Source organism: Amblyomma mixtum, chromosome 3 (genome assembly GCF_055824585.1).
Source record: "Amblyomma mixtum isolate Tamu chromosome 3, ASM5582458v1, whole genome shotgun sequence".
Classification (NCBI taxonomy): Eukaryota; Metazoa; Arthropoda; class Arachnida; order Ixodida; family Ixodidae; genus Amblyomma; species Amblyomma mixtum.
The window spans coordinates 303,493,532-303,508,169 of record NC_143014.1 but is presented as its reverse complement, the minus strand read 5'-3'; the positions used below and the strand labels follow the sequence as shown (position 1 = coordinate 303,508,169).

The following is a 14,638-nucleotide window of genomic DNA, read 5'->3' as shown; positions in this document are numbered from 1 at the left end:
TCCAACCCCGACCCAAGCTCTCTTACCGAAGTTCCCTTCACCTACAACACACGACTCCACTTTCTAAGATCACAACGACAGCACTTTCCCCCTCCGCATAAAAAGCTTAACGCTCAGGAATCTCGGGACTGGAGGCAACTCCAGACCGATACATTCCCCAATCTTCACAAATACAACATCATTTTCCCCGAGCGCTATAAAGGAGAATGCCCGTGGTGCGAAGACCGGCCCGATGCATACCACATTACATGGGGATGTAAGGGCCCGAAACCCCCGGACATCACAACACATAGAACGAAGGAGCAATGGGAGACCTCTCTGCTCAGCTCGGAGCTTGATCAGCAGCGCTCACTCGTTGCGCAGGCTAGAGCGGCGGCCAAGGCCAGTGGAGTCTTGAAATGAAGACACCACCCATTGTACATTTCTCCTCGAGCATTTTGTTTTCCTTGTCAATAAAGTTTTTTACTACTACTACTACGACCCAAGCAACTGGGCAGAGGAGGGACAGAGAAAAAAAACACGACGAAACACCGCGAGGAGACCCAAAGAGCAAAATAGAGAGAGTTTTGGGAGACCAGCCGCTCTTCTCCCCCCCCCCCCCCAAATAGACCGGGTAGCAAAAACCATGAGAAGAATTGTTTTCAAGGCGGGGTCATGACGTAGATATGTGACGACGCACTCAACCACACCACGCCTCCCGCTAGCATAGGATGAGGAAGGGTGCTTTTCCCTTTCGGAGCCTACTAGACGAGGCGCGAGAGAGAAAAATCTCGAGGAGAGAACGGAAGGAGAGGAGCATGGCGAAGTTGTTGATTGCGATGGCTGTTAACTACGCTTTCGACCAGAGGGTAGTCAGTTGCCCTTTAAAAAAGACATTGAGGTCATGTCTTACACTATAAGATTTCTGCCTGCGATGAAAGACCCCGGAATTCCGTGTGAACTTCCTGCTAATTCCTGTTAATGAAATTCCTGTCAATAAGAGTGCTTACCGTGTGGGAAAACCGTATGACTGATAAACGCGCACAACTGCCGGAGAACCGCACATTTAAGCTCGAAACGTAAATGCTGCGCAAGCTCAACCTCCTGACTGGTTTCCCATTCTTGACGTGTGCGCCTTCCGGAAATTTTATGTGTGGGCGGCAGTGCATATGGCAGGTTCTCTCAGATCATGACTAGCAGTTTAGCAGTATCACTCAGGATAAAAGCATACAGCAGCTGTATCTTACCGATACTCACCTATAGGACAGAAACGTGGAGGCTAACGAAAAGGGTTCAGCGTAAGTTAAGGACAACGCAGCGACCTATGGAAAGAAAATTGATAGGTGTAACGTAAAGAGACCGGAGGCGGGTAAAGTCGGTGAGGGAACAAACGCGCGTTAATGACATCCTAGTCGAAATCAAGAGGAAGGAATAGGCTTGGGCAGGGCATGTAATGCGAAGGCAAGATAACCGCTGGTCCTTAGGGGTAACAGAGAGGACTCCAAGGAAGGGCAAGCGAAACAAGAGGTGCCAGAAAGTTAGGTGGGCGGATGATTTGAGGGGATACGGTGGCCGCTGCTGGCAAAGGACAGGGTTAATTGGAGAGACATGAGAGAGGCCCTTGCCCTGCGGTGGGCGTAGTCAGGCTGATGATCTCGATGATGTAGTAAGGGAGTGATGGTGGCATGAGGCCATATGCCGAGATCGCTGAATTCGACCCAATCAAGTAAGGCAAGAGGAGGTCAGGGAGGTTCCTAATATTCCATACGACAACAATAAAAAGAATCTTCGAAGACGGCCGAGTAGCCTAAGGCATCAATAAACGAAGCTTCTCTGTTGCGCCCGCCGCCACTGGCTCGATTCCCACTGAGGGTTAGAGTATCGCTGTTGTTTTCTTTACTGCGTTAGAAGTTAAGCCGAATTCTTCCTCAAGAATTCAAAAATTAACGTGGTGCGTGTGCCTGCGAGTGCCAGTGTGTGCGAGTGTGTGTGTGCGCGCGCGTCCGTCCTTGCATGCGTGCGTGCGCACGTGCATGTGTGCGCCTTAGCATGTGTATGTGCACACGCGTGCTAAATCTGGTGGGCGCACATCCGAGCACTCACTCGTAAAAACATTTAGAGACAGTTGCGGTTGTTGGTAATGCAAAGTTTGAGCGCAACTCTTTCCAAGCCACTTGCGGTGGTGTGTGTGAGTGTAAGTCACTGGGAAATTATTCTTCCAGTGTGTGTGCGTGCGTAATACGCCACCTGCCATGCGGAGTAGTACGCTGCTAGCCAATCTGCGGGATCTGCCGCCGCGGTGGCTCAGTGGTTATGGCGCTCGGCTGCGGTCCCGAGAGGCGCGGGTTCGATCGCGCGGCCATGACGGTTTAATTGCTAAGGAGTCGAAAATTCCAGAGGCCCGTGTATTTTGCGATGTCAGAGCACGTTAAAGAACCCCAGGTGGTCGAAATTTCTGGAGCCCCTCACTACGGCGTCCCTCATAGCCTAAGACGCTTTGGCGCGTAGAACCACCATAAATCAAGCTAAGCTCTCCGGAATCTTCCAGTGGCAGCCACTTTCGAGGTGATGTTTAATTCGCTCTGCTACTTGGACAACCGACTATGACGCGGAATGCAGGTACGGGAGCATAATAGCTTCGCTCGAAAGTGTCCCATCTACCTTCAGCCGATTTACCTGAGGTGGATTGCTGTGAATGTTGCACGTATGCCGTCGCCAAAGCGTTTTACGAAAGAACGCCAACAAGCATAAGCCTTTAGTTTCAGACACAAACAACCGGAAGTGAGGGTTCTCGCACAGCTTATGCCCTCACCGTGCGATCATGTTCCTATGTGACACTCGGGGTAAGAGAGGTCGTACTACGTTCGCCGCTATTGTCGAGGCGGCGCTGGTTTGGTTGCAGGTTTGGTTCTCTGGTTTGGTTACAGTACACACAAGTACCCCCGAAAGCAGATTTCACAACCTTCGCCGTAGCTCAATCTGTAGAAAAAAGAACATCCCCTATGCTCCTTGGTTTCGGTGACTGTTGGCTTGCATTATGTGCGGCAGCGACAGGCAGCTACAAGCCGCCGATCAGAGAATTCAAGATCCAGCAGTCCGAGAACAGCGTAACGAAGCTGCCTTGTAACGAAAAGAATATTTTTGTTGCGAAAGCAACACTACGACAGCCAAAGCGAGACCTCGGGTGGCCGCCGTCACGCCGTAGCTAGGCTCACCTTGTTTCAATTGGTCGAAATGGTCGTGACGTCACAGAGCGCGAATTTCAAACGGGGACAATTGGTTTGGTTTATGGGGCTTAACGTCCCAAAGCGACTAAGGCTATGAGAGACGCCGTAGTGGAGGGCTACGGAAATTTCGACCACCTGGGGATCTTTAACGTGCACTGACATCGCACAGTACACGGGCCTCTAGAATTTCTCCTCCAAAGAAATTCAACCACCACGGCCGGGTTCGAACCCGCGTCTTTCGGGACAGCAGCCGAGCACCATAGCCACTGAGCCACCGCGGCGGCAAACGGGGAAAATTTTAATTTGACTAGTAACCATGCAACCAGTTGAAGGGATAGTATAATGATGCTCCAAGTAAGTGGGACTGAGTTTAGTTAATTGCTTAATTAACCATAACCTCTCTAGTTAGACCAGATAAATAAATAAAACCGAGTACGAATTTGGTCGAGTTGGGTAATCGAACCAGGGTCTCCGGAGTGCGAGACGAGCACGCTATAACCACTCCGCCATGCCAGCTCGATGGTTTGGAATGGACAAAGGCGCATCTAGTGAATACGGTGTCTTCATTCACTCCCATCTTCCTCCCTTCCCGTTACGGCGAAGTTCAGGTGTCCACCGAGATACGCGAGACAGATACATTTCCTTTCCTCAAAAACCAATTTACCGACGAGCAAGGCGTAGAGCCGAACGGGCTATGACGTTCTGTGGACTCTCTGGCAGCGTTGCAAGACGCTGCCACGTTCCACTCTTAAAGGCGAAGCTGAACATATTAACCATGCATCAGTGACTCAAGCAGCAACACCGCGCCTCATCGCACTTTAGGTCAACAAAGTGCCCCCCTGATTTTTTTTTTGCGAGAAGAACAATTTCAGCGTATCTGCACAGAACAAAATTACTTCAGCGAAGTTACATTTCATTGCAGCAGCATCTTTCTGGGCGTAGTCCTTATCACATCTCAGGAGAGCATGCATTTTTGCGTGGCCGCTTTGTGTAATTGCTATTTATTTATTTTTTATAAGCATCGCACCACTGCATTCCTCGCTTATTTTCGTCGCGTGCAAAAAGAATGTTCGGATTCTTAAAAAAAGAAAAAGAATTTATATTTCTGTCTTTTTTAATAATAGCATTAATACTAATATCCCGTCAAAACCACGCGAAGTCTATCAGGCACGCTGTAGTGGTGGACTCCAGATTAAAGTAGGCCAGCTAGAGTTCCTCAAAGTGCATTCACATCGCACTGCACGCGCGCGTTTTTGCATTTCGCCGTAAGACGGGGACGTTTCCACTCCACCACGACTGCTCGACTTCGGGTGTCCACCGGGATATGTGAGACAGCTATTGCACTATTTCATTTCCTCATAAAACCCATTCAATTTCGCCGCCATCGAAATGCGGCCCTGCCACTGGTATCCAACCCGTGACCTTGGCATCAGCAGCTAAGCACCACAGCCACTGAGTCCTCGTGAGGGGTCTTATTCAGTACCTGCTGTCTCAGACCAGGAATGCCAGCGAAAGTGTTGCACAACGTGGTTGGGTCATTGTGCCTATTTTTCACATATTTATTGTGCACAACACAAAGAAAGGGAAGCCATGTGAAAGGGTAATACTATTACGGGGGGTTAGCCCAGCGGCAGACGGTACAGGCCACAGTCAGAAGGCACACCGAGCTAAATCACTCCAGCACAAACTGCCACGTCCTCGTCGTCGTTCACTGCCGAACGTCCCAAAACAACGTCGTCTTCTCCTAGCAACTATGCACCGTAACACTACCCCCCCCCCCTCCTCCGCCGGGCGGACGGAATTTTGTTAACGCCCAAACAAGAGCAAGGCACTCCCGCTCCGTAATAGAGTAGTTACGTTCGGAAGGAGAGAGCAGGCGGCTGGCGTAAGCAATCACACGAAAGTGCTCGTGTTGCCGCTGCGCAAGAATGGCGCCAATACCATGGCCACTGGCGTCTGTGCGAAGTTCCGTAGGCGCAGATGGGTCGAAATGGGCCAACACAGGTGGAGCCGTGAGGGCCGCAACAAGTGCCGTGAAGGAGCGAGCTTGGTCAAGGCCCCAGGAGAAAGGGACATCCTTCTTCAGGAGGGTGGTAAGGGGACGGGCCGTGTCGGCGAAGTTCGGGATAAACCGGCGAAAATACGAGCAGAGCCCGAGGAAACTGCGCACATCGCTCGAGGAACGGGGAGTGGGGAACTCACGAACGGCACGAACTTTGTCAGGGTCGGGCTTTACACCAGACGCATCAACCAAGTGGCCGAGGACCTTAATTTGGCGCTGGCCAAAGGTGCACTTCTTGGAGTTCAGTTGGAGACCAGCGCGACGGAAGACCGCAAGGATAGTAGCAAGACGGCGTATGTGGCTTTCGAACGTTGAGGAGAAAACGACAACGTCATCTAGGTAGCACAAGCACGTTGTCCATTTGAAGCCACGCAGAAGCGAGTCCATCATGCGCTCGAAGGTGGCAGGAGCGTTGCAGAGGCCGAAAGGCATAACTTTGAATTGGTACAGGCCATCGGGGGTGATAAAGGCAGTCTTCTCACGATCCCGTTCGTCAACAGCGATTTGCCAGTAGCCTGAACGGAGATCAATAGAAGAAAAGTAGCTGACACCATGTAGACAGTCGAGGGCGTCATCAATTCTCGGAAGAGGATAGACGTCTTTCTTCGTTACTTGATTAAGATGACGATAGTCGACACAGAAGCGCCAGCTGCCATCTTTCTTTTTGACCAACACTACAGGGGATGCCCAAGGGCTGCTAGAAGGCTCGATAATGTTGTTCGCCAGCATCTTGTCCACCTCGGTTTGGATGACATGGCGCTCAGGAAGAGAAACACGATAGGGCCTTCTGTGTATAGGGCTGGCATCGCCCGTATTGATGCGATGGGTCACGACAGAAGTTTGGCCAAGAGGACGATTCCCGAAATCGAAGACATCACTGTAGGAAGCTAAAAGGGCGCAGAGGGCGTTGGCGTGGTCAGGTGGCAAATCCGCCGCGATCATCGCAAAAGTAGGGTCCGGGCGTGAAGCGGCCGAGCGGGGAAGGGCATGGAGATCAGCGTTAGGCACAGCTGTTAGAGCAGAAACTGTACATTCGGCCAATGGAACCAGTTCAGCGAGCGCGATGCCACAGGGTAAAACTTGGGGAGAGAGACTGAAGTTCAGAATCGGAAGGTAGGTGCGGTTGCCGGTGACGGTCAGGACTGTGTGTGGAAGGATGACGTTACGCTGGAGGACAACGTCCTTGATTGGGTACGTGACGTAGACACCATCAGGAACGGCGGGAAACGGGGACATAGGGACATAGACTGCAGCGTCACGCGGCAAGCGAGTAAATTCAGCGGCACGTAAGCGAGGCGGCTTGGTATCGGCGCTTTCGGAGCAGAGCGGCAAGTCCAAACGAAGAAGGCCAGTGGCGCAATCAATTAGAGCCGCGTGCGTCGTTAAAAAGTCGATACCGAGGATCACATCGTGGGGGCAATGGTCGAGGACAGTGAATGCGACAGGGGTTGTACGACCAGCAATGGAAACACGCGCAGTGCACAGTCCAACAACGGCAGCAGCACTTCCGTCGGCGACGCGAACGGCTGAGGAAACGGCAGGTGTCACAACCTTCTTCAGACGACGGCGAAACGAGGAGCTCAGGACAGAAATTTGGGCGCCAGTGTCAATAAGCGCGGTAACTGGTGCACCGTCCACGCAGATATCGAGAAGGTTGCGGCGAGGAGCGAGGGTCAGGAGAGGATTTTCGGGCCGGGTCATCAATGCAGCATCACCTCCGGGAGCTGCATTGGTTAGTTTTCCGAGTGAGAGCCAGGTAAGGGTGGAGTGGACGGGCGTCGAAATTGCGGCGAACGAGAGCGGCGGATCTGAGGGGAAGGCGAGCGGCTGGACCTTCGCGGGGCCGAAGTGTCGAAAGCGTGCGGAGACTCAGCACGAGAAGACGTCTGGCGTGGTTCGAAGCCGGCACGGCGATCATAATTGGAGCTAGGTCCGTAGTCTGCACGACGATCGTAAGTGGAACGGAGGTGAGGTGGCGAAAACCAACGGCTGCGGCAGTGACGGGAAATGTGGCCGACACGCGAACAGGTGAAGCAGATTGGGCGGTCGTCCGGGGTGCGCCAATCCGCAGGATTCCGGTAGCGGTAACGTGGTAGTACGGTCGGAGTCGGTGAAGCAGCAGCAACCAGTGGAGCGGTGTTTGGCAAACAGGGCGACGCAGACGGCAGGCCAGAATTGAGGCCCACGTTCGCAAACTCCTGGCGAACGACGGCCTGGATCAGCGCAATCGTAGAGTCGGCCGGTTTAGGGGCGAAGGTGACGGGAGTCATAGCTTCCAGTTCTCTGCGGACGATTCTAGTTAAATTGGCAGGATGGGACGGTTGTCGCAGTGTTGGCAGGTCTTCGCAGGAGGATGTCGCCGCAGTGTTCGGAAGGCGATCAAAACGAGAAGCAATACGGTGATGTTTTGCCTGCTCGAATTGCCGACATACCTGGAGGACGGAGTCAACCGTTGCACAATCTTTACAAAGAAGAAGGTTGAATGCATCATCAGCAATCCCCTTCAGGATGTGGCCCACCTTGTCGGTCTCTGGCATGGCGCTGTCTACTTTTCGGCACAGAGCGAGGACGTCCTGGATGTAGGAAAGGTATGACTCCGTAGATGACTGTGCTAGAGAAGCAAGGTCTTTTTTAGCACCCAGCTTGCGCCCAATTGGTTTGCCAAATAAGTCTCTGAGCTTTTCTTTGCAGTTGTCCCAAGAGGTGAGGTCTTCCTCATGCGTCTCAAACCAGACGCGCGCCGTGCCCGCCAGGTAGAAAATAACGTTAGCAAGCATGAGCGTCGCGTCCCAGCGGTTGTGCTTGCTGACTCGCTCATACATGGCGAGCCAATCCTCGACATCGACGTCATCGGTGCCACAAAAGGTGCCTGGGTTGCGAGGCTGCGCCACGACAACGGTCGGCGCTGGTGGTGATGCTGCGGCCGGAGGTGGGTTGGACGGCATAGTGGTGGCTCGAAGCTGACGACCGCTGCGGAGGTCCAGGGCAGGGTCCCGGTGTGATACCCAGCACCTCCACCAAATATTACGGGGGGTTAGCCCAGCGGCAGACGGTACAGGCCACAGTCAGAAGGCACACCGAGCTAAATCACTCCAGCACAAACTGCCACGTCCTCGTCGTCGTTCACTGCCGAACGTCCCAAAACAACGTCGTCTTCTCCTAGCAACTATGCACCGTAACACTACTATTAAACCCAAGATTTCACATCAGTCCGACGTAAAATACTTTATAATTTCCGAAAGCGCACTGCAGAAGCGCCAATTAGCTTTCTTCCTATGCATGAGACTTCCTTCCGTTTTTTGTCGCATAGATTGGATGCCATTTTTGCACTGCCTAGCACAGACAGCTTTTGGTGGGGAAATCTGTGCCCTGACACATGTAACTTCGTCTGAAAAAACAAGTATGTCATGTTGCAAAAAATGTGCGGCTTCACCATGTCCCGAACCGGTTCGGAACGGTCCCTTTGGATCGTTTCGGTTCGGGTTCAGTTCCAAGATGGCGAAAGAATTTTGGGTTCAGTTCGGTTCCGGTTTCGGGTTCAGGTTTGGTTCCGGTCGACACCCTGGGAAGTACTATATTCCTTGCTTCGTTTCCTTGCTGGTTGCCTGCCCCATAGTTACGTGCACTCCTTTAAATTGATACCCAACGTGCGTGCAAACAACGGCGTTAGAGGTTTTGTAGGCATTCATTTCTATTTCGCGCATGATACTGGGTATTTTTAAGGGAGGCGTAGCGCGAAAAAAGACAGGGACGAGAGAGACACAAGACACAGGACCAGCGCTAACTTACAACTGAAAAATATGAAGCGAATTCCCGAGCTCGAGGAACCAAACGCGCATGCCCAGCAACAACTGATTAGATGAAGCGGAAAGATAAACCTAACCTAGCACGACTCGAACACGACCTAATCACCATGACGAGAGCTGGACAGCCCCGTGCCAAACCTTCGAGCGGTAACGCGGAAGCGACTACTTAAAATTTAGAAAGATGGATTCCTTTCGAAGCAGAACTACCGACGTTTCACTGATGCACTTATCTCTTCCCAGCTTATGAATGAATGAAGCCTCAAGAACCTCCCTTGCTAGCTGTTCTTTAGAGCGACCAAGAACTTTAGTTTTCCCGAAAAGCGGATGACAACCGCAACTTGAGCAATGCTTAGGCAGATTCTTACTTTTTTCTGATCTGAGGGACCTAGCATGTTCTCTTAGGCGATCATTGAGGCAACGACCGCTTTGCCCTATATAAACACGGCCACAGCTTAAAGGGATCTCGTAAACAACACCTACTTTGCATTCAACAAACTTGGTTACATGATTAACACTGCAAGTCGGTTTCTTCTGGCTTCGACTTGAAAGTGCACAAAGGCTCGACAATTTGCGAGGAGCCGTGAAGACGACGTCCACACCAAACTTTCCCGCTATCCTTTTCAAGTTATGAGATACGCAGTGAATGTAGGGTACCACCTCGTATTTCTTTTCCTTTTTCTTATGTTCTATTCCACTGCTGGAATCAGGTTTCTTTTTTTGGTATGATCGTTTATGCCAGGATATACGGCGGCATCACCCGTTGTGTTTAAATGCTTAGCCAACGTACACTTCAGGACGCGCAGTTGTGGTCATGAATCGCATATTTAGTGTAAAGAGACGAAGTGGCAAGGAATAAGGGACCAACAGAACACAATACATGCGTGCGTTGCAGTGGTGTCCGGTTCTTTATGCTCTAGCCCTCCGCCGCTCGCAATCTGTTTGCCTAAAGCTGCAGATGTCTATGTTACTGATTACTCATGAAAACTAACCCGTCAGGGATCGTTACACCGCAGCTTTTATCCGAGGTTCTGAACAAAATAATAAAGGCGCGAAGGCTGCATGACAAGTTATTGAAGTTCAAGATTTCATTAGTTGAGTACCAATATAATGACATCGAAATATTTCGAGCTATTGATTTTTACTTCCTTAATGATAATTAGTAGTTCTAATACTGAACCAGTGATTGTTTCGAAAACCATTTGAAAAATTTCGAAAACCTACCTTCCTATGCAGCAAATGCCTGTCTAACATGGCGGGAAGGCCTAGAAGTTGGGTGCAGCTCTGTATTCTATTATTTTACGCCTAAAACCACTTTGCTCGTACTTGGCCACCAATTTGACAGGGCTGCATTTCACCCTTCTCCAACAAAAGCAGTGGCTTGGAAGAACTGCGCCCAATTCCTTTATTGCGGCAGCGTGAAGGCAGCGAACCTAACATTGTTCAGGGCATTGTGTCTCCTTTGCTGCACCCTATTTCTGACCACCCAAAACCAGTTTGGTGGCCGTGATGAAAGGGTTTTTGCAAAGGGTCATATTACGAGTCCCTTGCCGGCGAAGATCGACCTTCGGCGCCTGTCTGCAGCTTCAGCGCAGTAGTTTATGCGTGGTTATTTCATCATGTGTGATAGAATTATAATGAATACATTATTAGTGTCACTTATTTGAGTGTATTATGCTGTCACTAATTACCCCAACGATTGTGCCTAATTACTGTGTAGCTAGTAGTACAATGAATAGATATGACTATAATTAAAGGTAAGAAGGTATGTGACTGCGAATAATGACTAACAATTACTACTGCTTAGGAATTACTCAATAAAAATTAAGATGGCTTGAAATAATCGAGCAAAATAAATATTGACACAGAATGACGGAGAAAAATTAGATCAACTTAAAATAACGCAACAACTTTAATGACCAGCGAAAATAATCAAAATATAGATGACTTACAGCTACTCAGCAATATAAGTGTGACTTAAAAGGACTGAGCAGAACAAATGAGCATTGAGCGAGAAAAATTGCAGTTGTAAACCACTTTAATGTGATAATCGTTGATTCTTAAAAAGAGAAAGGCGTACGCTTTCGTACTTACTCCGAATCAATCGTCCCTAAGGATTTATTCTGTCTTTTGCTGTGTTAATTTTTTCGATTTGCCGTCCGCCTACTGTGTTCGTTTGTCATAGTGACTTACTTTCCGTCGGTGTCAACTCGCTTCACCCGAGCTGTCCCCAGCAGATGCCGGTCGCACTACTAGTAGTTCGCCATATTCAAAGGATAAGGACTCTCGATTGATGTTTGTGACGATTGATTTTTCTAACTAGAAGAAAGCTCTTAGAATATTTTAAGACTCGTGAGGCCTCGAATCTACATCATGCAGCCATGAGCGGACCCGCAGCTATCAAAGCGGGGATTAACGTAGCATCTGCTTGTGTTACCGGGAAGTAAAAGGAAATGAAACGCGCAAGGGAAGCACTCATAGAGACATTATCTTCACTGCAGTACTTAGCGTGCCAAGGACTGGCAGTGCGTTGTTAAGATGATGCAGACAGTAATCTAAGACAGCTTCTGGAACTTCACGCAATGACATTCCAGAACTGCAATCATGGCTTTCTCGAGCATGACATTTTAAACGAAATGTTTGAAATAATGGCTCATAATGTCTTCCGGTCACTAACAAATGAGGTTCGTGAAGCAGGGCACTATGTCGTGATCACAGGCGAAAAAGCGGACACATCTGCCAAGGAGCAAGCGTCGATATATTTTCGTCTTGTTCAAAACAACTTCGAAACACATAGCTGTTCTGAGGACTTTATAACTGTTGACACCAGAACGATCATTGTTTTTGCTGTGCTTAAGGACGTCTTCTATCGCTTTAATCTGATCATTGGCAGTAGTCGTGGGCGAGGCTATGATGGCGCTGCAAACATGAGAGGGCAGCATGGCGGGCTGCAGCCCTAATACAGCAGGAGGAGCCGCGAGCACTGCACCTCCACTGCCTTGCGCACATACTGAACCTTGTGCTGCAGGACATGTCCCAGAAAATGGACATATGTCGCGATTTCCTGGGCGTGATACCATAGTTGATAAACTATGTTACGTGCTCCCCAAAGTGCCTGAATTTGTTAAGAGCATTTCAGAAAGAAGAAGAAAGCGTAAACTTGCTAAAGTTCTGTCCCACGCGGTGGACTCTCAGGGCCTCTTAACTATGGTCGGTTGTTCCTAAGTATAGCCACCTCATCTCGTTTCTTCATGGCCTAGCTTCACCAGAATGGAACGAGGCCGCATCCAAATCCAGCGGATTTTTGAAAGCGCGGTCAGAATTCGACACATGCTTCATGCTCAAGCTCCTGACACTTGTATTTTCGCGATTAGAAACAGTAAGCACGGCGTTGCAGAAGGCGGCATTAAGATTTGATCAAGCGGAAAAAATGATCAATGCTGTCAGGGAGAGTATCAGTGAACTTAGGAAGCAAGGATTTTGCCGGTTTTGGAACGAGGCGCAAGCAGAGGCGCGTGAACTGGAACTGAATGTTAAAAAAAAGGAGCTGGTTCGCCCGAAAATGTGCCGTTAAGCCTGAGGACATCATCATCATCATCAACTGGCATGATCATAGGTTTATTGGAGCTACTTTTAAACGCACGATTTCACAGGCGAAAGACGATTACGAATCGGAACATTTCGATTTCCTAACGAAATCAGGAAACCGACGTGCACTTTTCAGATTTCTAAAATTGCGGAAAAAGATACCGGCTTCAGGCAATTTTCCCTCATGTGTCCTGACTCCGCAAGAAGCAATCGAAACCACTGAAACCATTGCCAAAGGATTAGACAAGCGCTTCTCGTCCGTACTTCCTTTGCGCTCCGTGCTTGTAGCGTCACTGGATAAGATTAAGCACCACCCCCAGATTACCCATTCAGAACTTTTCCCAATAGTGATGAGGTTACCATCAGCTGCTCCTGGACCTGATAGGGTAACGTCAAGAATGATAAAGACCTTCTTTGAGGAGTCCCCTAATTCTTTATTACAGCTAGTAAATTATTCGATCAAACATGCTTCGATTCCTCCTGAATGGAAACTCGCCAAAGTGATTCCTTTACCTAAAAATAAGGGCGGCGGCTATTCTGTGGAAAATATTAGACCTATTTCATTGACATCCAATCTGGTTAAATTAATTGAAAGGGTCTTGCTCCTACGTGCTTCGGAGTTTGTGGACCGTGAAAATATCCTACGACACCGTCAGATTGCTTTCCGTCGAAAATGTTTCATATGGAATGCACATGTTGACTTCGAGAGTCGAATTATTTTTGCGCTGCGCCAAAAAATTCATGCTGCTTTGGTTACATTAGATGTAGCCAAAGCTTATGACAGTGTGGAACACACCATATTATTGCAAAAACTGCAGACTCTGCAGTTTCCACACTACTTAACTGCTTGGATATCTGCATTCCTAGAAAACAGGAAGTTTTCTTGTACACTCCATGGTGCCAACTCTGGAAGGTATAAACAAACCAGAGGTGTTCCTCAGGGGGCAATCCTTTCACCCGCACTCTTTAACATTCTACTGAGCTCTATTCCCAGCCATCACCAAATTCGCACTTACGTCTATGCCGACGACATTGTATTTTTCTCGGTTGCTCATGATATTCAATCTCTTTACGTGTGTCTGCAATCCTACCTGAACTTGCTTAAGAGTTGGTTGTGTGGCCTACGACTCACCTTAAATGTTAACAAATGCGCTATCCTTGTTTTTCGACTCCAAGATACTGTTGCTCTGTCTCTAACTTGCCAGCAACAAATTATTCCGCAAGTTAGGTCTTTAAAATATCTCGGTGCCATTTATGACGACAACCTCATATGGCGCTCTCACACTTACCATGTTGCAGCGAAGGGCGCTCGTGCTGTGGGCATGTTGCGTAGATTAAGTAATTCCCGGTGTGGAATGCGGAGAGATGCACTTTTAATGATTTATGTTGTGTACGTCCCACCAATGTTAGAATTTGGATCAGTGCTGTGTTCTGGTTCAGCTGCTTACAAACTTTGCCCGCTCGGTCTTTTAGAACGGGAAGCTCTACGGTTGTGCCTTGGCCTCCCTAAATGTGTAGCTAACAACGTGCTTTACCTTGAAGCAAGAATTCCACCTTTATTTTATAGATTTAAATTTCTGACTATTCAGACCTACCTCACGATATACGACTCAAGTTTCCACCGTTCCTCGTCTGTTTTTTGTTGCCAGCCGACCTCCTTGCTTGCAGTGCACTGGCCTCGATTTCATACCCCGCTGGTAGTACCGGTACAAAATTTGCTTGAACCTTTAAATGTACTCCTGTCTAACATACTTCCGACTCAAAACAATAAGTCTTGAGTGAAAATTGTCTATGATGAAATTTTCCCGAAGAATGCAAAGCATTAACCATCAAGCATTTTAAACGGATTATTAGAAGACAATTTACAAAGCCTACCTGTTACCATCACAATTGCTACTGAGGCCTCCCAATGTGTTGAAAAGGCAGGGGTGGAAATATATTGCCCTCTTCTAGATTGGTCTTTTTCTGTGCGTCTTCGG

General features: G+C 49.0%; 1 protein-coding gene across 1 annotated transcript; it reads right to left on the bottom strand.

Annotated features, from left to right (window-relative positions):
• Positions 1-7,001: 7,001 nt before the first annotated feature.
• LOC149355438 (uncharacterized) lies at positions 7,002-8,446 on the bottom strand. Its single transcript, XM_089583794.1, has one exon. It carries the CDS (start codon positions 8,211-8,213, stop codon positions 7,002-7,004), a length of 1,212 nt encoding a protein of 403 aa, XP_089439920.1. The 5' UTR covers positions 8,214-8,446.
• Positions 8,447-14,638: the final 6,192 nt, after the last annotated feature.